General features: G+C 42.2%; 1 protein-coding gene across 3 annotated transcripts in view; it reads left to right on the top strand.

The window, feature by feature from the left end:
* LOC311263975 (voltage-dependent calcium channel subunit alpha-2/delta-1) overlaps positions 1 to 22,996 on the top strand; it is a 68,652-nt gene that overhangs the window by 8,741 nt on the left and 36,915 nt on the right. For 2 of the 3 annotated variants that reach the window (XM_084364440.1, XM_084364439.1), the window contains exons 4-6: positions 16,806 to 16,865; positions 17,607 to 17,642; positions 18,588 to 18,717. In XM_084364440.1, the coding sequence (XP_084220566.1) occupies positions 16,806 to 16,865; positions 17,607 to 17,642; positions 18,588 to 18,717 (226 nt within the window). Of the gene's footprint in view, positions 1 to 16,277; positions 16,297 to 16,805; positions 16,866 to 17,606; positions 17,643 to 18,587; positions 18,718 to 22,996 lie in introns of those variants that run through there. The other variant, XM_084364441.1, reaches the window with a different exon arrangement.

Raw genomic sequence — 22,996 nt, 5'->3', positions numbered from 1 at the left:
CAGCCCACTTAGAGGAACGTAATGTTTGAAAGCTGTACAAGATGGTTATTAACCACAGAAAAGAACATTTCCATCCCTGTCTTGTTAAGACAATGCAGACTTGAATTTATATTTATATATATATATATATTCAATAACCAAAGTGTCTGTGGTGAACCATGTGTTAAATCCACTTTTTGGTTCAACTGTTGGCGATTGTATTTATCAGCATGTCTCAGTGTGTATTGAAGAGCATGAGTTTAAAGGGAAAAGACATATCAGTTATGATGTGGTGTCGTTTTTAATGTTTGTGACATTTAATGAGACATGTTTTAGAAATAAAACAAGTTAAGTAAGAGTTTTCCATGGAAAACTTTTTGAACCGAACAAGCCAAGAACATTGAGCTTGCATGTTAATTTTAATGGACCGGCTTTACGACTGCTAGACTCCTGGAGAGAGAAAGGACAGGGCGAACTAAGAAGAGAAGAGTTTTAAATGTTGAAACTTTCGACTGAAAAATGTGCCTATTGTTCTTCACAGTGTGACTTCAACAGAGTTGGATTGAACCCACAACACTGAGCCCGAGGGCTTTAGCTGCTAGAGTAGAGTAGTAGTGTCGGTGTGCCTGAAACCCAGTCAAAGCATTGAGTTTGAATGCATCTTTTAAATCTTATACCTCTATTTTTTATTTTGTCTTTTCATATTTTGCACTGAGTTCCTTTGGACTAATCATTGCTATATTTACATAAAAAATTAAGTGGAGTCAAGTACCTGTTAGACCTCTAATGATCTTTGAAGCACCTGTATTGACAAATTTGATAAAAATTAGCTAAATTATAATAAAGCTAAAACATATAATATATGTCAACAATCAGTTTTGATTATATATCAGCTGACTCACAAGTTATTGCCCAAAACATAAAGCATGACGTTGCCGGCACACCAACCATCTGTCTGTTTTTTAATGATTCATCTGACCGAGGTTTCACACCAACTCTCCAAGTGTGATTGCTGTGAGATTGGTTGAAATGAGCCTTCAAATGCAGAAAGTCACATTAAAAACATTTTAATGATCTTTTGGCAGCAAGACGCATGGACCTCCACCAAAACCAAAAGGCTTCCTCTGAGGAAACAAATGTTCGAAAATTAGTTGAAATCAGTCAACAACCTCCACAATCCTGGAGGCTTTCACACTGTCGAAATGCTCACTGATGATTCAGTGGCGAGGCTATAGGGATCTAACGGATCACTTAATTGTGTGACAGTAACAACAGGCTCCCAAACGAGTTGAAAGCGAGGACAGAGATCTTTCTTCTGCAGGATCCGATGTGATAATAAGTGCTTTGACCCTGGGGATGTTCTCTCTTTCTTCCCCTCTCTTCTTCTATTCCTTTTTTTTTTTTTTTAACCAGAAGTGGGTCAGAGAAGCTCATCTATATCAGGAGTTTGAACTGTTTTTATACATTCAGAGGGAGTTCACAGAACCCCCTTACTCTGCCTTTATAAGGCATCGCCATTGTTTTCTTATTAGTAATGGAGAGGGAGTATTTATGAACGTTCATAAACACATACCCTGCCAAGTGTCTGTCTTGTGTATGTTAAGTAAACATCCTGGTGTTTATCGTTTTTTTTCCGACCACTGGTGCCATAAGAAGCGTAAGCAGCAAGGAGAACATTGGCTTCAGTGTATTATCCAAATGATAAAAGAGAGAGATGGTTGCGGGGGTCGGGCGTGTTCGTCTGTATGTGTGTTCATGTCTTATGTGGGAGGGGGGGTCCAGCTACCTTGATGCTGACAGTCCATCCAACCTCCGGACATCGATCACTTCTCACTCTTTATTGCATCTTTTTGTCTCATCCTCTTCTACGAGTAACCTCAAGGCACACCGATATTGAGTTCCCTGTCCAGAGATGCATGGTTGGGGAGATAAATGGATGAATAGATGACGTGAAAGAGGGGCAAATGCATGAGCATGATTGAGTGATAGAAAAATGAGCAAGGAGGATAGGTGCAATGAAAAGTCAGAGAGCATTAACGATAGAGAGAGAGAGAGTACGACGGTGAGCTCAGCTTTTCGTTATTCGGGAGTCTTTCTTCTAAACTTCTAAAGAACACCACACAGCGGTGCCAATAAACACCAGCAAACTTAAATCAGAGCTTATACATACAGCGTCCCAGTAGAGTCTAAAGTTGTGCTTTGAGTGGATTTTTTGCTGACCAATCTCCTCAGGTAAATTCGGCTATAAAGTTTATCAGACAGTGTACAGGAGGAGAATCTTCATTGCAGCTGGGAGATCCTCTCTTGTTCGGTGCCTTTGATATAAGGACGGGAGTGACGCTCAATGTCAACATAATTGGAGATAGCCCAAGGCACTTGAGCCACTTCCACTTAGTTGTCAACTACTTTCGAACTTTCATCCTTCCCTTTCCTCTCCGTCTTTCGCTCTCTCTCTTTCGTCCTGGCTGTCTTTCCGTCTCTGATCTCTAACTCTGCATGATGGATGACCTTTGAAAGGCCACCGTTTACCCAGCCACAGGTGTGCGGAGCAAGCGTGTGTCTATGCGTGCTTCCATAAATAAGTGTGTGGCAGAGTGTAACATGCATTATTAATGAGTACTTGGCTGCGCACTGTTGGGAGAGATCACTTTATCAAAGGTTTTACAATGTATTCTGGGGTTTGATCTCAACAGGAAAGACACAATTAACACACATTGGTGCAGGAATGGGGGGTCCTGTGGGGGCTGCAGCCGCGCCTTCTGGCCAGAATGAAACACATTGGAAGTATTGCTTGAGCGTTTTAAGTAACCTTTGATAAAAATAGATGAAACAATTTCTATTTTTGATAAACAGGTCCAGTGTCTGGTTTTCTTAATTAAGTATCCTGACGTGACCTCCTAGCATATGTTTTTACTTTTAATTTTCTAAGTAGTGACAGTGGAGCAACATGTTATCTTTACAGACACATTCATGCAGAATTTATGCTGCTTTTATCCTGTAAATTATGTTTTTATTTTGTTTAGTGTTGGTGTCCTCTTGTATGTACAGAGCGGAACGTAGCCCACTGTCAACCTGTGGAGGTGAGGACATTTATATGAGCAATGCGTGCAGAGAAAGTGCTGACAGCTGTTGTTGGACGTTTACAATATTTTAATCATGATGCATTATTGATGTTGAATAATACGGCACACGGTCAACATTAAACAGCCCGCACCAGTTAAGCCATTAAGTTTAGGTTTAACAGTGGCAGCTGACTTTGTTGCAGGTTTAGATATTCTTAATCATACGCAGTAGGCGATTCGAGGCAGGATGAGGAGGGTGGGGGGGTCATGCCCCTTGTTAACCTGCTATCCCCCGTCCAAACGTTATACTGTAAATACTCATACTGTATTGTAGCCTGTAGAGTAGCGGCGTCATCTTCATGAATTGAAGTGACAAGTAGCAGTGTGTAGTCGCAGGACAGAGAGGATCGTAGAGACACACTGCTGCCTATAATATTTGCACCTGTGCTGCTGGAAATGCACGCCCTGACCAAACTAGAGGACATACTACTGATATAGTTTTTATGGCCATCCCCTGCTGTTAAAAACAAACAAATCAGGTACAACTTAGCTGTACCCCCCCCCTACTGAAAAGACTTGCATGCTTACACATTGGGCTCTATCTTATGCCTGGCAAATGTTCTTGCGCACCCTTGGGCGTGTTGGTCCTAAAATGAGGTTTGGTCAGGTGCATTGATGGCACATTGCTATCTTAAGGCAGCAGAAAGCCACTGCGCCGCAGACCAAGATAAAGCTGGTCTAAAGTCAATGTCATATTTTTCCTGCAAATTATTCAGATAGTAAAAAACTAAAAGCCGTAGCTATAGTTCTCCATAGAGAACAGAATTAAAATGTTATCTTCATGAAATAAATATTTTTAGACAAGATCTGAGGATTTGTCAGGTGGACGACTGTTTCACTCAAAACTATGATACCATATGAATCTGGACTCTGTGACCTTTTGTTATGTAGAAGAATACAGAACATAAGTTTACATGAAATACGAAACAATCCTGTCAGCAAGTCAGGAGTTTTAAATAATAAATTAAGTTTATCTGACGGGTGCTCTTAAAGAGAATGTGAGATGAATCCGGGATTGGTTTAATTTATGCACAAACCAAGCCAGTGACTAATGGATAGTCTAAATATCGCCCCTGTGTACCCTGCGCCTTACTTTGCGCTTTCGACCAAGCGCCACAGATCACTTAGATATGGCCCATAGTGGCAAGTGAGCTTGCTGACTAATTGATAAAGTTCTCAGGCTTAGAGCAGTTTTACATTCATAAAACATTTAATTTGATACATTACAAACATTTTCTCCTGAGCAAGGCTCAAACTGTTCAGGCTCACAGTTTTAACTTGCTTTAGTCCTTGTGCTGTATAATCACTTAACTGTTGCCTGTGGTAAGCTAAGGTTAAATAAGGCTTTAATGCGTAGGAGATGTTATTAATAAATAAAGTGGCCCAAAAATGGTATAATGGTTAGCTCTATTGCTCCACCCATCAGCTTGATTTACATATTCATACTACTTTACATTCCTGTTATGGAGTCCATTGACCCGAATGTCCTCTTTGGTTACATTTATATCCGTCAACTCAGAGCACTTACTGTGACTTTCCTGATGCCCTCATATTTCTTATTAGACAAATTAAGTTGCCATCGTTATTGACAGTGTTGTTTTTGAGTCGAAGCTCACTTCTACTGCTCAGAGAGAGAGAGAGAGAGAGAGAGAGAGAGAAAGAGACTGAAAACGCTTGTCAAATGTAGTTGACCACATAATGAAAGTGTGTGATGTGCTCGAGGCTAGATCCAATTACTTCAGTCCACCTCTCCTTCCCCCATCCACAGCCTGTTCTCTCTTTGTGTTGCTGTCTGTGTGCGCTGTAATTAAAAACGTATTTATTGATGGTGCAGAACTGGTAAGGCAAAAGGCTAACTGATAAAACACTGAAGAGAGACATCCTCGTACACTCGCACATAAAGGCCTTGTTCACAGTCCACCTCTCTCTCTCTCTCTCTCTCTAACAACCAGCAGCCATGTGTCTGCGGCGGTTGTTTGCTTTTGTTTGAGCAATCTGCATGAGGCGAGTGTGTGTGTATGTGCGTGCATGTGCGTGCGCAATTACTCTCTCTTTTCCTGGGGTGAAGGGCTCTATTCAGTGACTAATGAGCGAGCCTGCAACATTACTTAGTGTCGTACCTCGACCGGCACTTCTAAAAAACTCTCCACTGTCTGTGGGTACCTACAGTGTACGCATGTGTGTAGGTTAAAGTGTGTGTTTTCAAAAAGACACATCTCCCTTTACCGATGCTGGCATCTTGTCTGCATGCAAATTATGTTCATTATTGAAATGGAATGAAGGGCTTATGAACTAGGAACGTCTTACTAGATGCAATAATCTGTTATAAAAAATGGATGTGAGGTAATTACTATTATTTAATAATGCCAGACTTTACCAGTAGGTACTTGGGCAATTGTTTCTGTTTGATTTGTACACTATCAGCTTGCATTGTGGTTAGCTTGAATTCAGTCTGTTAAAGTCGCCTCGAATTACGATCCGTTTTCACAGTAGGATAGATAAACATCAGAATGTCCACTGAAACTCTCAAACCTGACCTGCAGCAGGATCCGCCCCCCTGCTTGTGATGAAATCGGTATATTCGAAACACTCCTAGTCACCAGAGAGAGATGTCATACTTCTGACCCCTTTCTAAAATTAATTTGAACTATTACTTTGAAATCCTGACAAGCATATCTACCCTCATTGTCCTCTCATGTATTTAAATGAAGCAGGGAGCATATTTTAACTGCGCACTGGTACATTTTTAAGGCCAAGCATGGCCCCATGCCTCGCTGGTCCAGTCTCAAGTCACCAAAAGCTTTCGCTGCAGTGTCGAGTTCAGTCACATCTTTAATATTATATACATTTAGATTCTACATTTACTGTATAAAAGGCTTTAGTCGCCACTGTAGGATAATTCACAAAAATGTCAAGGAAACAATATAGTTCCATTGTATGATGTACAATCTTTACAATTTATATCTCTATACTCACTATACATCTCTTGGGATTCTTGTATTAGATAGATAGATTAGACATATACAGTAATAAGTCTATTATTATGTACAGGCACCATTTTATTGGATAAGCTAAGATCATGAGCTAATATCATGATCGCTTTAAAATAGCTTGAATGTCTTGCAAAAACACTTGTCTGCAATATCTACATTGAAATCTCCCATTGCCAGATAGTCAATGTTGCTTTGTGCCGTGCTGTCTAGCCTCTGAACCCTGCTACCTGTATCTTGTCTCCTGCTTGCTGGGACTTGAAACCTGGACCCTGTACCTGCTCCATTCCTATTAACCCTAAACTGCCAGTTCCTTCTGTTCAGACTTTTTACCCATGCCAGTTAGCATGTACCTTGATTTTATCAATGAATCAGAAGCAATCCAATCTGCCAGATTTCCTCCATTTGGGTCTTATTCCTTGCTGCCTTGTGCTCACATGCCTGACTGAACAATCTGGCCAAAAATGGAAGCACAAGATTTAGTGGATGAACTAAATAAAGTGAGTCATGCCATTGAGTGCTTTCTAATATACTGCCAAAATGCCAGTATAGAACAGAAGGACGCTTCTTTGTCACTGGCAATATGGCTCTTTTCTTTCAAACCTTGGCTTGTTAAGTCGCTACCTGGGTCGGAAGAGTGTTTAACCATCAATCCAGTTTCCCCTGCATCCCTGCCAGCTAGTACCAAATATGATTCCCCGCCTGCAAGCCCCCAGGCCTGTTTCCCAGCTGGCTAGCCTTGAGATCATTAGCCTCCAGCCTGGATGCCCTGACCTGGCATTTGTGGATAAAGCCTCTGTCATTCTTTACATCCCGCAGCCACCCTTGTATCTCTCTTCATGATCCCACCGTTCATTCTCATAAACTAAGTTTTAATGAGAACTATGAACACTGTGATCAGAGTTTTGGCTTTCTCTCTTTGCACTGTCCTTTCCTTTCATGCATCCGCTCAAAAATGTATGTTTTTTCCTCTTCCCAGACTCCACTCTTTTCAGCCTTTCATATTGACCCTTCACATCACCCATATTTTTACTTTGAGCCATCCCTTTGAGTTTGGACTCATTAAGGTGAATTAACCAGCATATGAATGTGGACACATTGTTAGAAACAAGTAAGGGAAAGATACAACTGGATTTGGGTGTTAGAAATCTAACAGTTACAACTCCTGAGAGTATTGCTTTGTTGTTTGCCTGCATATCGTGAACACTATGACCCTTCGATTGACCGGTTTAGGAGCCACCCTGATGTCCGGAGGCAATCCTTCATTGTGGACTCCCCCTGAAAAATGCATGGTCCCCATGGCTCTCCTTTGATGTTTCTTTGCTGCCCAGCTTCTTGCCCTCTCAGCTCCTGGGCCTCACAAGAGCCAAGCGCTCCACGGCAAACCACCATCCAGATCTCCCTTAACTCAAGACGGCTGTCTCCACCGACGCACGGCCAGATCTCCTTGATCGCCAGTCTTCTAACTCCACTGATGCCAAGCCAGATCTCCTTGATAGCCAATCTGCTTCCTCTGCCGATGCCCAGCCAAATCTCCGGTCGGCTGTTACCACAGGCGCCTGAAAACTTACATAATGGCATATGGAAACTCTTCCATCTCAATAGAGTGGAATAATTATCAGACACATAAATAGCCATTCAGTGTTGCCTCTCAGAACCTCTCTCTATATTGTAACAAGACACAGCAATACTTTCTTCTCAAATCTTATTTATGTTTACATCTATATATTTGATGTTGCATTTATAAGGTTATAATCTTCAAGATTCAGCTCAATTAACCAGTTCCCCTCATTCAGAAGTGTGTGCTGTTTGGTGTGATAGTTGTGCATGTGTTAATTAGAGTCTCCGTGCCCCAGGTGCTGGTCCATATTTTTATTCATCTGTTGCCTGCTGTCACAATGTTATAATAATGAGCACACGATTTGACATTATGATTTTTTTCGGCATGTGTGTGTTTATGCGTGTGTGTGTGTGTGCCAACGTAACGCAGTAATGAACAGAGGCTATGATATGATCAGAGACATGCCAGTCTCTGGAGCAGATGTTACTCAACCTCCCATCTCTGCTCTGCACTGATCATATTAAGCAGACAAGAGGTGTCTGCATGTGTCTCTGTCTGTGTGCTTGCAATCGTGTGTGTGTGTGTGTGTGTGTGTGTGTGTGTGTGTTAGTCTATGTAAGGGTATGAGCTAGACAGAAAGAGAGATGGGAGCAGTGCAGATGGGGATTTCTAACTAGACTTATGGTAGGCCGGGGACAAGTGTCTAACACATTCATCGAGGAGAAATCCACACTGGTGGATCAAAACATGGCTGTGGTTATATTTTGATTCTTCATTTGGAGACAGACGAACTGTGAGAGTCAGCAGAGGCAGTTTTTCAGATCTTTTAATAATAAGTGTTGATTAAATGTGACAGGTAGTATTTTTCTCGAATCAATATCGTGAAACTTTGGTATAATTACAGTAATCGAGTTGTGACAAGATAATTAGCAGCCTCTCTTTTACAACAGTGGTCGTGTTTCTCACCCACAATTCACATAAACCTTGCTGCGTTCTGACACTGTTGCTTTTATGTTTCCATCAGGCCTTTCCACGTGTGTTTGATTTGAACTCATGGCACTTGTGTGGGGAATGATTTCTCCACTTCCATTTTATTTGTTTCACTTTTGTCTTGATGCCACGGTCTGAAAGGGAAGGAGTTATTCATTGCAACTAAGGGCTTGAATACAATTTATTAATAATTTACTAATTCTTTACAGGTCAGTTGAATACATTAGCTACCACAACTTTGGGAAGGCCAGGTTCAGACACTCAGGATATGGATACAACTGCATTTGTTAAAGGATAAGTACCGTTTTTTACAACCTGGACCTTATTTCTGGCAAAAGATATGGTCATTTACTCACCCAGATAACTTTGGTGTCATTCGGCGTCGTTCGGACGAAATTAGATCCAGTGTAGCGGCGATATATCCATATAATGGGAGAGACAGGGCAGCGACACACAGCCTCTATATAACACATTATCTGCCACGAAACTAGTTAATTTCATCAATATTTTGTTACGATATGCTAGCGCTATTAGCCTCTGAGTCCGGGCTCGTCCGTTATCAACATCCGGGGTCAAACTAGCAGCAGCAGCTACAGGTAAACAAGGCGCGCTGTCGCGGGTGCGCGCGCAGCTCAGAGACGACATCTTCCAGGTCAGAGGTAGTAGATCAGCCTACAGACCCCGGATGTTGACAATAGACGAGCCCGGACTCAGAGGCTAATAGCGCTAGCATATCGTAACAAAATATTGATGAAATTAACTAGTTTCGTGGCAGATAATGTGTTATATAGAGGCTGTGTGTCGATGCCCCGTTACTCCCATTATATGGATATATCGCCGCTACACTGGATCTAATTTCGTCCGAACGACGCCGAATGACACCAAAGTTATCTGGGTGAGTAAATGACCATATCTTTTGCCAGAAATAAGGTCCAGGTTGTAAAAAACGGTACTTATCCTTTAAGATTTTAACATTTGCTAAGAATTAACTAACGCTTATGGCTGCAGACAAGATAATTAAAACCATTCATTAAATAGGCTACAATCTATATTTAATCTACCAAGACAAATGTAAAAACAATATGAAATGGGTTGCCCATAGCAATGAACCTACAGAGAATGATCTCATGAATCAGCAGCTCCACTCAGCTTTATAGTAAGTTTCAGGTCATCGTTAAGCCAACCGGTCTTCAACTTTACTATTTGTGTTCACTCTGACAGCTTTCATAGTCTTTTCAGACACAGCAGCAGGGCACTGGGTACTGAACTTCCATACTTTCATGGCACAGACTAAACTGCCTCGATCTAGTATTGAAAATGTCTTGTCATTAGATACCAAACTGCAATACCGAAGGAGTTAATCTCTTCAGAGTCAGTGAGCCAATAAGCATGTGGCTTGCTTGTTGTGCCAAGATCTAATAGTGTTGGTGACTGGCTGTCTTTAGGCATGCAGGAAAAAGACTAGTTAATGCCCAGAGATGGGGCTCACCATGTGTGTGGTTACTGTGATCTTATGTTAAAACAGATTTCATAAAATTGGTGTTGAAAAAAAAGTATCATTTAAGGTACCAGTATCAAAGTCAAAACACTACCTGTACACTACCTGCTCAGCACCAAATGGTGGACAGATAAAGTTAGCAGGTGATTATAGTGAAGCATTCAGCAACCAAAGAGCCAGATGCTTCCCCGTAGAAGGTAGAGACCAAAAACAGAGCTAAAAGGGTGAGTAACAATCGCCATGTGACCAGAAACGTGTCTCCAAATGAATGATATTGTTGTCCTGTAACTGCTGGATAAGTACATACATCATGTTATTGACGTATCAACTCAAAAGTTGATGATATGTCAAAGTTGTATTCACATCTTGTTACACTGAAAAGTGGCCAAAAAAGATCTGTTATTGCAGGTTTAAAGATTCATTAACATTATAAATGCATTATTACCAATTAGCAAGGATGATACATGCAAGCCAACAGGATTTTTCACAACCTGGCAACGTCTTTTAATTGATCGACAAAGGATTAGTCAGTTACTTACTAAGAATTTGTAAATCCATCAGTTACAACTTATAAACCCTTTATATCGAATGCCTTTTAGTAACTTGTCCCTTTACCATTTAACCTTTCGAAGTAGAAGATCGTGACTGTTGCCTGTGTTGTGTTGCAATCCAGCAGATTCCCTGTGAAATCTGATCAGGTGACAAACATTATAAATTCTCTGCGGTCGACAGTGGAGATACACATCTTTGAGCTGCACGCATGAGAGCAAAAGATCCAAAGAGAGCGAATGAGACAAGGAGCAGCTGTAGATTTACTGTTCCCATCGGAGGGTTTGGCCTCTGAGAGGAGCCATGTGGAGCAGCACGGCTCTCCCCTGGGCTCTCACAGCTGCACACACCTCTGCTCTTTCCCTCTGTCTCATGCTCTCTTTTCTGCCTTTGCTCCGCTCCATCTCCATCTCCTTCGATCGTTGCGTTCCTCGCTATTCGGTCGCCTTCCTTCGCCACGCTACAGTCCGTATCTCTCCTCTCTCTCCTCTGTGTCCAGCTCCTGACCTTTTGCCACAGTTTTCTGTCCAACTGGAATTTGAAATAAACCCAATATCGTCTGACCTCTCGACTTGTCTCACTCTTATCATGCTCCCTCCTCTCTCCTGCTGCAAATCTGTTCCCACCACCTCCAAATCTTCTCTTTGCTTTTTTGTATTACCTCTCTCTTGCACTCCCTTCTGTCACCTCTTGCTCCGTTTTACCCTGTCTGTCCATCTCCCCTATTCATCTCTTCCTTTCACTCAAGCCTCTTCTTGTTTCTCGCTCATCTTTTTTTTTCAATCTCCCTCTCATTACACCTTACACACTCACACACATACACATTAACGCAATGTATTCATTAGACATTTACACAAGAGGTTGCATTTGTTTGTCCTTTTCCCAGGATCTAATGCATTTCTGGAAAAAGCCTCCATCATTCTTTATTGAAAAACCCCCACCCACCCTTGTATCCGTCTCTTTATCATGCCGCTGTTCATTCTCATGAGCTAAGTTTTAATGAGTACTGTGAACACTGTGATCATGCTGAGTCAGAGTGTTGTTACTTGTCTTTGCACTGTCCTTTCCGTTAATGCATCTGCTCATAATTATTGTCTTTCCCCATTACCCTTTCAGACTCCTCTCTTTTCTGCTTCTCACACTGACCCTTCACCCCCCCCCCCATTTTAACTTTCTCTCCATCCCTTTGAGCTGGGACTCATTATGGTGAGGAGGTAGCCGGCGTTCATGAATGTAGACACGTTGTCAAAAACGAATACGGGAAAGATAAGACTGGATGTGGGTGTTAATGATCTTTTAGACCGTTACTACTCTTGTGTGTATTGCTTTGTTGTCTGGGGGAGAAGGCAATGTGCTCTGAATGGCCCATTGATTTTGGGCGTGTGGAGCCTTTAGAAACGCACGCGCGCACTTGCACGCACACACACATAGACAGACGCACACACGCGCGCGCCCAGGGAGTCTGGGAGGCTCTGTGAGGTTTAGCAGAGCCTGTCTCATCTTCCCTGTCTATCCTTTAAGCTGTGCTCTGCTTTCTCACTAAATGCATGGTGGGCTGCTAGGCTGCCCTGGCAGAATGACAACTAAGACTGGTGAGAGCAGGGCAGAAATATCTCTCAGTGGGGCTAGCAGGTGAGATTCCACTGCCATCCAACACTCGGGCCAAACACTCCTGTGCTCTCTATGGCTGCAGTGTAATGATCTCATACATCAGCGTGCATGAACAGTGGAGAGTGCACGAAACGAGAAATAATATAGTATTTGCCCTATTTGGCTGCCGCATTATTGATAGGCACAACAGTTGTTGTGGTCATCATTAGGCCGTTTTTCTGCTCATAGGGGATTAAGATATAGCTAGCCTACATGCATCAGCAATGCTGCCTGCAGACAGTATCGGTCATTTTTTTCCCCCTCGTATTAGATTTTATGAATTGCTTCTCCTCTTCTCTCCCTTCTCTCACTGAAGCACTTCATTCCTTAAAACACTCCACTTCGCTACATTCATAGATCCAATTCCCAGCCTCCTCTCACCACGCATTCCTCTTCCCCCATTAGGGCTGCAGGGGAACGGTGGCTCTCCTCGGGTCTCCAGTGGTCACCTAGTGACAGAGTGAACTCATTATGGCGTGGAGGTGGGGTATCCATACTGCAATAAGTGAGAGGGAGACTAATGAGCAGTTTGGTCTACGGGGAGTGTGTTATGCACTCCCATGTAGCGCTAAATTTGTGTGTTTCAACAGAGTAACGCCGGCTTCTAATCAATTGTCAGAAACAGCAACTTGCAGCAGCCCCGTAATGAACTGTTATGCCAGTTTAGAGAGGTTAGCTGTCACTCAGAGAGCGGTCTCATCAAACCGGGGCTCTGTAGTGTTTGATTGTGGCATTGCTTTATTTGGGTAGCCTGATAACCCCAGTGCGTGTACGTGTTTGACAAAGAGAGATACGGCGGAAAAGGAGAGAAAAAAAGGGGAAGGGTAATTAGGTATCTTTCCTCACACCAACCCTCCGCACCCTCCCCCCACACCTCCCAGAGGGGAGAGGAGCCTCGTCAAAGCGCTGTCATGAATTTTTAACAACCCTGTCGTCTGCTCTCTTTGGAGGTGTGCGTGTGTTTGCATGTGCGTGTTCATATACAGGAAGTGTGTGAGGCAAAAGGGGTATATTGACGCTAAATACTGCAGCAGAATATTCTCCATTAATGTCACCCAAATTGCCAGAGTATGATGCATGATGCGACAAGTATTGAACAGCTGTTGCTTATTTGAATGTACCATAACACATACAACATCATACCACAGGAGAAATCCTGGACCAAAGGGGAGTTCTGCAATCCATATCCATATGTTCATGCACCGCCGTACTATCATACTATACATATGCATTTAAGCAAATTGAACATGTTTTTAGAGACGGTCTGGAATTATGCATAAGTGATAAACTCAGTTAGCTCAGCGGTGCGACATTAACATGATGTGATGTTCCAGTGACATTAGCTGACATTAACCTAATGATGAGACCTTCTGCACTTGGCCTTTTCAGCACTGATATGAACTGCGGCTCCCGCTTTCCCTCAGGTGGCACATTATTGCATGTCTTATATCTTTTCTTTTTTCCCCCCAGTGAAACACTTAAGGAACGAAATATGAAGTATCATGATTTTTTGTTTAGAACGCAGCAAACTTTTTTCTAAAAACCCTTCAATGCAAATCGATAATTTTTGTGCTGATACTTGTTTTTGCAGGGTTAGATTGGTGGTGCAAAAGGTACCAGTGGCACAGGGTTAGGGTTAGAGCTATGGACTGCATGCATCAGCGTTGAGCTTTTGATGGAAATGATTTATAAATTGGACCACATGATTCAGTTCTTGACGTAGTGACTGAGCTTGTTATTTTTATACATGGTGCACAATATGATCATGATCACTGTTTTGTGTTGGTGTGTGTGTATGTTCAGTTTATGGCTCAGATGGCGTGTATATTTAGCTGCTGACAGCCAGTGCAGAGGAGGTGGGGACAGGTCTGGAACAGAGCCCAGGACTGGAGGCCAAAGGGATGGGGCTGCTGATCAAGAATGGAACCATTGCCGACAGCAGACACATGGTCACCCGAATACACATTCAGACCCATACCAATAAAAGCACGGGATGACATATATTATCAACATCTCATCCAGCTATTGCTCATGCACAGATCCGACATGTCTGATGCTATATTTTTCAACAGATGGATATCAGAGAGCGATTCGGCTATAAATACACTCGACCATCAATTCTAATTGCATCAATTAATTTCAAATACCTCCTTGAGTAGAGTTTCTCTGAGGCTATGGTAACCTTCGCTGTTGTGAAGGAAGTTGGTGTGCCAGACAGGCAAGTTTATTTAAGGGCAGTCCTTTCCTCCATGGGGTTGTCATTAGCCAGTACAGTCAAAGAAAGGAAGGCCAGGGCCAGGCTGAGGTTTGATCTCCTGGGTGAACATACACACAGTCTTGTGGAATAATGTCAGTATCTGTTTGTTTATTCTACCTCCTGTCTGCCTTGGGATCGTACTGTTCTTTTTATTCTAACCTCCTACCTTTTCTACACAGCAGAAAACAATTTCAAATAAGCGAGATAATCATAATAGTTAAGTGATAATTAAGTGTCCGTTGTTAATGAAATAGTGTACAGCCATACAAGTGGACTGATGAGGCTGTAAGTGCAGTCTCATTAGTCAGTCAGTATGTAACAAATGTCAGCATGCTTAACTGGTAATAAGCACTAAACACAAATTACAAACAAACACTGGTGGGAATTTCTTTAATTGCAGGTATTTGGTCGTGAAGTATTGGACAAATTGAACATTTGACTTGATGATAGTGAGGATCACCAAAGTCTTTGGAATTCATCTTTTGAGAACTAAGGATTGCTTTGCTTTGATCTGTGGGCATCACTAGGGGAAAAGTCAGGGGATAACTAGTCATGGGATACAGTAAGTCTTTGGGATTCATCCTCTGGGGAAAATGAATGTCTGTACCATACTGTGTACCAATCCATATAGTTGATGTTGAGATATATTTCAATGGATAAGTTAAACCTTTGACCTGATGGTGACACTAGAAGAAAAATCAGGGTCCCCGAAGTCATTGAGTTTCATCCTCTGGGGACCGTGAATTTCTGTACTAAATTTGTCTCAGTCCATCTCGAGTGATTTCACTAGATTAGTGACAGCTGGTAACACTAGAGGAAAAGTGAGGGGATCACTAAAATCTTTGTGGTTCATCCACATGGGACCACGAATGTCTGTACCAGGTTGTGTCCCAATCCATACAGTAGATGTTGAGAGAAATCTCAATGGATATGTGAAACCTTTGACCGAATGATGGGGCTAGAACAAAAGCCAGAGGGTCAACAAAGTCACTCCGATTCATCCTCTTGGGACCATCAATTTTGTTGCCAAATTTCATTGCAATCCATCCAATAGTCTGTAAAACATTTCAGTCAAAAACCAAGATGGTCATCCTCATGGCGGTGCTAGTGGAATCACTTATGTCAATGCCAGAGACATCATCTGGGGAATATGAATGTCCATACAAAAGGGCAGATCAGCCCCACTGATCTGCCAGTGGTCAGTTGACATGATGGCTCAATCACACACATTTAAAGGTTGTAGAATCAAAACCCTGTTATCAAGTGATGAAAACCACTTGCAGCTGCACTGGCAGGTAGTTATGCCAGTTTCCAGCAAAAGAAAGCTCATATAAAGCAAAAATGCCTAACTGAAAAAAATGAGAGAAGTCTTTATAAATGCATGAATCAGTTTAATAAGTTCACATGTGAAATGTAGAATTCAGATCTCTGCCTGTGTCCCTGTTCTTTATGTGTCACAGGGACCTTGTTAGTGTTCTCAGCATGACCTCATTTCACTAAAAAAAGAAAGAATAAAGATGAAATCAAAGTGAAGGATTATCAAGAAGGCCTGTCAAGGCATTGAAAGCATTGGTTGCCATAGTGATAAATATGTGCTGTTTAGTTTGTGCTTGCACTTTTTGTTGCTCATAAGAAATGTTCTAGTCCAAAAAAATGAACTGCTGTTACAAATATCCTCGTTTCCTCTGTGGCTTAGCAGTGTGAGTGTGCATGTTAGTGCGATGTGTAGAGCAAAGGCAAGGTTAATTACATTTATATCCCCCCTCTAATTTAGTAGTATCCGACTTGATTGGCAGCCTCTCAGTTTGTAATCCATTTGCACTTGACTTTATTCAGTGATCTGCTATTTCTTACACCGACGACCCCCTTTTTTTCTCTTTTCTCTCACTCTCTCTCTCTCTCTCTCTCTCACACACACACACACACACAGACACACTACTCTCCAACCAATAGTACAACCTTTTCATTCTGGCAGTATGACACTCTGTCGTGTGGCCTTTAGTGGACACTGCTGTAAGACAGCGATAACCCTGTGGTTTGAGCTCTGCGAGTGAGATCACGATCATTTCTCCATCCCCGGGATGGTCTCCATCGTGCTTTTAAACCGTCCTCTCTTTTGCTGTGAATATCTATAATTAGACTGACGCTGTGAAAGAGGCATACCTTGTACAGTTTCCAATCTAAATCCCTGTCATATTTCACTCCCCAGAAACTGGCCACAGCTGCTGAGGACTTCCAGATGGCGTATCAGTGGAAAGACGAGTTTGAGGTAACAGAGCGACACAAAAATTCAGACGCTCTTACTTAGAGGAGAACCTGCATCAGCACAGATATTGTAAATCTGCACTTTATATGTGTTTATTATAATAAGGGTAAATGACTGGGAGATACACTGACACACAAACATTAATGCTCATGCACGTAGTCTGAGTTTACTGCCCATAAATTCATTTCATTGTTTGAATAGGTTTAATCTGTTTGTGCCTGTGTGTCGTTAGCAGTGATTACAGCTCCATTAGTAAATAGGTTTATTGCACATTATACACTATTATGACACATTATGCAGCTCATTTCAGATGACAGATACTCTGCTTTCTAAGAACCACAGTGGCAGACAATTATAACGCGGAGTAAAGTGGTGGTCAGGAAAAATATGTGCCACAGACACAGTTATATATGTGTGGAAGCGGTGAATTACAATATTGCTTTCTCAACGGTGTGGCGATGCTACCCCGGGGCATTGCACAGGCACACAGACACAGATGTAAAAAGAGGAACACACTGCACACTCAGCTTAACTCATACAGTATTCATTCGATTGGTAGCAAGGGCCAGTGTCTTCATTAGCATAAAACTAGAGAATTCACTAATGGAGTTGTCTGCCAACGAAATAAAGAAGTGTTTAGAAATGAAGTAAGCATTTCATGCCTGCATAAATGTTATGCTTCTTTGTGCAACACCCTAAAGCAGCGCCAAAATGATATTTGTGCTCCGTGTGACTTGTTTACAGGATGATGAAATCGCCTACTACAACGCGAAGGACAATGTGAGTGTGCTTTTATTCCCCGACCGCCTATTTGCTCTCCTTCCATTTAAGCCCCCACGCACACACGGGTCACACTCAGACACGGGCCGCTAATGTGCTTTTGCTACACAGCACCTTCTCTCTCTTGTCCTCCCGTTCACCTCCCCGTCTTCTTCGCCTCCTCTCCTCCATTTTCATTTTCCTATTCACCACGTTCATGTCTTTCCTGCACCCTGGTTTTTCTATTATTGCCTCAGCCTTTTACTGCAATCCCTCCCTATTTTGCCTCTTCTCCAGGCTTTTCTTCCAGAGTAGCTTCCTCTCCGTCATCCCTCCTCCCACCCTTTCTCAGGTGAAGAGGTTTCTGCCATGTTTCTCCTCTAATTGACAGATGAGATGTATGAGCTGGCTACACTGTTGCTTTATTAGGAAGCAACTGTTCACACACTCTCCCGCTCTCCCTCCCCCCCTCTTGCTTTTTTTCTCTCCCTCTCCACCTCACTACCTCGTTCCTTCTCTACCCTGCGTTTCCTCCATATCTCATCATGCTTTTTCTTCATATATCTTCCTGACCGTACTGCTCTCATTGATGTAAATTGGTGAATGCACGGTAGGAGTTATAAATCTCCACGAGGGGCACAGACAATCTGGCTGTCTCCTGCCACTCCTCCCAAGTGAAAATGATAAGGAGAAAAAAAGCAAGATATCATTAAGCATATCGTCGACAACGCTACGTTTCCTCAAATGAGCTGGGAGGGTGTGAAAATTGCAGCGATGACATTATCACACCAGACAGAAGTTGATGAGGATGTACAGTCAGACTGCGCTTTCAAATAAACCCACAAACTGTTTCATGCATGCAGTTGATGCTTCAGCAAAAAGAATAAAGAGGCTTTGTATGATGTTGTAAACCTCCGGTCAGCATTCTTGTCTGCATCTTGATTTTTTATTTTTTTTCCCCCTCAGCTGGATGCAAATGAGACGGAGGGAAGGAAATATAGGATTCGTCCAGACTTTAAAGAGGACCCGTCATTTAAACGTTTGACTGATCACAACCACACGGCTGTCCACATCCCCACGGACATCTATGATGGCTGTGAGTACATACCACACACACACCAACACACACAAGCAGACCCAAATGGTAACCATGGCTACAACTGACACACCAACCCATGGTGAAATGTTGTTTACAGATTGTGCCTCTAGCAAATTTGCCCATGGCTAAGTAATGGTTTAAAAAAGTGATACTGCAATACAGCATGATAAGATCTTCTCCTGTACTCTGTCTGTTAGGTAAGCCGTGTGTCCTTGGGATGTAAATGAACAGAGGATCCTCTAGCTAAAATTAATTCACGTGGGCTTTTGGCCTTTGTCAAAACATCAGGCAATCGTTCTTTTGTTCAATGTTATGAAAAGGTTGAATCAAAAAACTCCCTGAGTCCTGAGGCTTTGAATTAATAACTTTTAAGCTGAATCATAAGTAAAAAAAAAAGTTTGATTTATATCAATTCTAGCCACTGATCCAGCTTACTTTGTACTATTCATGACAGTATTTAGAAGGGAAAGACAGCTTGAGTTTTCCCAATACTAACAGTTAGCATAAGATATCTCCGTTGGGTAAATATTCTAGATACTAGCAAAGCAACACAGTACCTGAAATAATCATAGCAGAAACGTCAGATAGGTCGGACCACCGTGTTTTACTATGCATCTTTAAATGTTACAGCTACAGCAAATGAACAAGTTTGCCAATTTCCGCCAGAAAACAAACGTTTTCTACCGTTGTTGGCCTGACATCATGGTGATTCGGTCTACACTTATGCTATACTCACTACTTACGCTGCATTGTAAGAGTCAGAATTCCAGATCGGAAACACAGTGAACAATTTCCTTTTCATCAACTTTTACTTTAGTGCTTGTGTCCTGAAACGTACTGTAACATCTTTGTAGGTGCCATTTCCAGTCAGTTGATTTGTGCTTCATAGAAGTCTTTGCAAGAATGCAGTATGAGCCCACTCCTCCTGTCTCTTCTTACGTGTGTTAGTTTGTCAAGTCAGTAATTGTTGTTTCTTGTGAAGTTCTGAGATGTGACATACAAACAACCATTTGGTGTCCGTGTTGCGGCTGCACTGGGACACATTTAGATTGGATGTTGAGAATACCAACTTTTTACAACCAAGTATAGATCAATTAAGGGTAAACTAGAATCCGGGCCAGTATCTGTTTGATGGCTCTGTGAATGCTTCATGTTGCCAGTTGTGTCGTGAAACATGCATGTTTGTGCATCTGTTAAAGTGTATTTGCCCTGTTTGTCAAAAAAAAAAAAAGTACATTTCTGATCATTTCCTCATCAAGCGCTGACATTTACCTTGAGTGGTTCAGAATAATTTGATTCTCTAGAGTCCCTCTGACATTAGCACAGCTCTAGTTGAATGTCAATGACTTAAGGATCGTCTGTTGAATATCTTAACTATAGTCTGAATTATGTATTATAACAGTTTTTTTTCTTCTACTTTTTACATTTTAAGCTCTTGGGTGATGCTCTGATCATGGACATGGAATGAGTGCGCAGCAAAGCGGCCATTGCCTCGCTCAAAGTTACTTCACCAGGACACATGGTTCATGATGGGTCTGAACACGAGTCCAATTACAGGATAGTTTCTGAAACCAGCGGGCTGCACTGTTGCTGCTTGGCTCGTGCTTGCGGAATTTATATCCGTGGCTGTGTGAGACTGGGTATCCGTGTGTCTGTGTGTATGTTTTTAGATATTCACTAATTAACGTGCAGTGAGATGTGGTGCGTCAGCAGTGATTCGGAGGGAGAGCAGAATGGAGTGACTTCCTCAGCATGGCCCTCGGCCTGCTGGGGAACCGTCTGGCCGCAAGGTTACACACTTCACCTCTTCGCTGACCCCGAACACGGGGCCAGAGATGAGGCATGGGGATGGGCACACACTGTCGACTGGGTCTGTTATCCGTAAAAGTGCGAGGCAGGTTTATTAGCAAGCTTCTGAACTCATTGTGACTTTGTCATTTTTTCCTCGAGACACCTCTCTGGCCATAATCTGGGCTTGGTGCCATGACTCCTCACGCTCCGTTTCTGTCAAGGATGCTGTTTATTGGTAGCCTTTAATAAGTATGCATGGATACGCTGTGCTGCTGGGACCTATCCAGAACTGAAGTCTGATCAGAGTGAGATGAAAGAAAACTATAGGTGTGTTTGGAATATGCGAGGACCCAAAGCTGGTAGCACAAAAGCCCGTCGCTGCAAGTTTATTTTGAGGTTAAGACAGCGTTTGAGGATTTAGGTTCAATTAGTTTGGCTCAGATTAAAAGGGACTGTAGTGCTGATATAAAGGGGCTAGGAATGTATTATTTAAAGGGGGGTTCCTATGTGAACAGCAAGACATAGTGATGTTACTTTTGCAAAGATGTGATTCTTTTTCAATCGCTCTTTTCGGGGGGATGAAGGAAAGTGACTCATATTTGGTGAGAGCCTCTCTTTTTATTGTTTTGCCCAAATTTCACTGACTGTGAGTGAGAACAGTGAGAATATTAAGTGTTGCATGAATATTATTCAAGGCCAGGCAACTTTATTTACATAACACATTTCATCCAGGGAGAATTTGAAGTCGTAAATTCACTGACACAGCAGAGGCATCACCTTCCGGTAATGTTTATAATGCAGATCATTGACTTCAGGTATGGCGATATGAATAATGTAGAGCAGCTAAACTTGCTCCACACATGCGAAATGAAATGGGTTTTATTGAAGAGAACCCACTGACTATGGTGGCCCTGAAGGTCAAAACACGGCAGCATTTCAGAAAACACAATGACATTTCATACAATACAACAATAATACACAAAACTCAATGTCACTTCAGGAAACACAACATTTCAGAAATATTGTGAAATGTTACTGTGTTTCCTGAAACATTGTTGTGTTTTGACCTTCTGGGCCACCGCAAGTGACCCCGCCCCCTTAAAAAAACAAACATACACTGTAGCTACATATAAGACCAGGCTCCCTTTAAAGAGCCGTAAATCTCCTCACTGATGAGAAACATTTGTGTGTCATTGAGGTGTACGCTCATGCAGTGTGTGGGCACACACTGAGGAGTATGTATTTTGTATGCCTGGGGGGTTAAAAAAAGAGACAGAGGATTCATACGTTATTGAGGCTTCAACTCTCCAATTTGATCTCCACCCTATAAATGTTCCAGGAATAGCCTTTGCTCAGCTGGAGAAAATTGGATTTTCTGGGTAAAGTGGGAGGCAAGTTTATGAAATCACCTTCTATAGGTAGCGGCACATTACGTATGTGAGACAAGTGTAGAATAGGAGCGGCAGACGGCCACATGACAGAAAGATCGGAAAAGCTGCATCTGTTGGTCCGGTGAAGGACGGAGAGACGGCGGGAGAGACACAGACAGAAAAGAAAATGGTTGTATTCTGTGGTGTTGCTTCGGGATACAGAAGCTGAAAATGTATTTATGCAATATATATGTCACCTCGGGGCAGGACACAGTTAAACAAATGTATTTTTCCTCTTCCAAAAGAACACCAGCTGTAAGCTAATCCTCAGAGTGCCGAAAAGTGCATTTCACCGCATATTGTAGCCTGAGCTCTGTGTGTGTGACAAATAAAAAAGCTTGAACCTTCAACAAAAGAGTGGACAGGAAAGACAGTCGCACTCAGACAGAGAAAGAAGAAAGACAGAGGGGATTTTGTTACGTTTGGGCAGAGCCAGGTTTCTCTCTGTTTGCAGGTTTTGTGCTTCGCTAAGCTAACTGGTGCTGGCTCTGGTTATTGTTTAGACATACAAGCGGTGTTGGTCTTCTCATCTAACTGGAGACAAAAAGTAATTCCAGATGAGAAATGTGAGGAACTAACTAACTGACTAACTAATTTTGCTTTTTGGTATCTCGGAGGCAAATATTGTACCTTTTACTTAACTACGTTTGTCTGACAGCTTAAGTTAGTGCTCACTTTTCATATAACCATTTTTCTCTTCCTGTCCTGTGAAGATCATGTACCTCCAACTTTTGATGATTTGGAATTTTTTGTGATAAACTGAAGGATTAAGTGTTCATTTATGATTTCAGAGAACTCTCCTACATCTTAAGCCAAATAAACATTTTCATTTCTTGCATGTTACTCAATGCACAAGTCGACTTCATGAATCACTCAACCCACCTTAAATTTGACAACTTTGGCCCTGAAGGTCCACTGCTGAGGAAAAAAAGAAAAGTCTGATCTTATCTACCTGTGCAGGCTGCCCAAGTAAAGCACTGGGAGTATTTTCACAGTGTGGTATTGGTACTTTTATGTCAGTACAGGATCTGAATACCATTCTTTTGAAATTACTG

This window comes from Pagrus pagrus (assembly GCF_965226575.1).
Source record: "Pagrus pagrus genome assembly, chromosome: 10".
Taxonomy (NCBI): Eukaryota; Metazoa; Chordata; class Actinopteri; order Spariformes; family Sparidae; genus Pagrus; species Pagrus pagrus.
The sequence above is the reverse complement of the archived record's forward strand: the minus strand, read 5'-3'. Positions and strand labels throughout refer to the sequence as shown.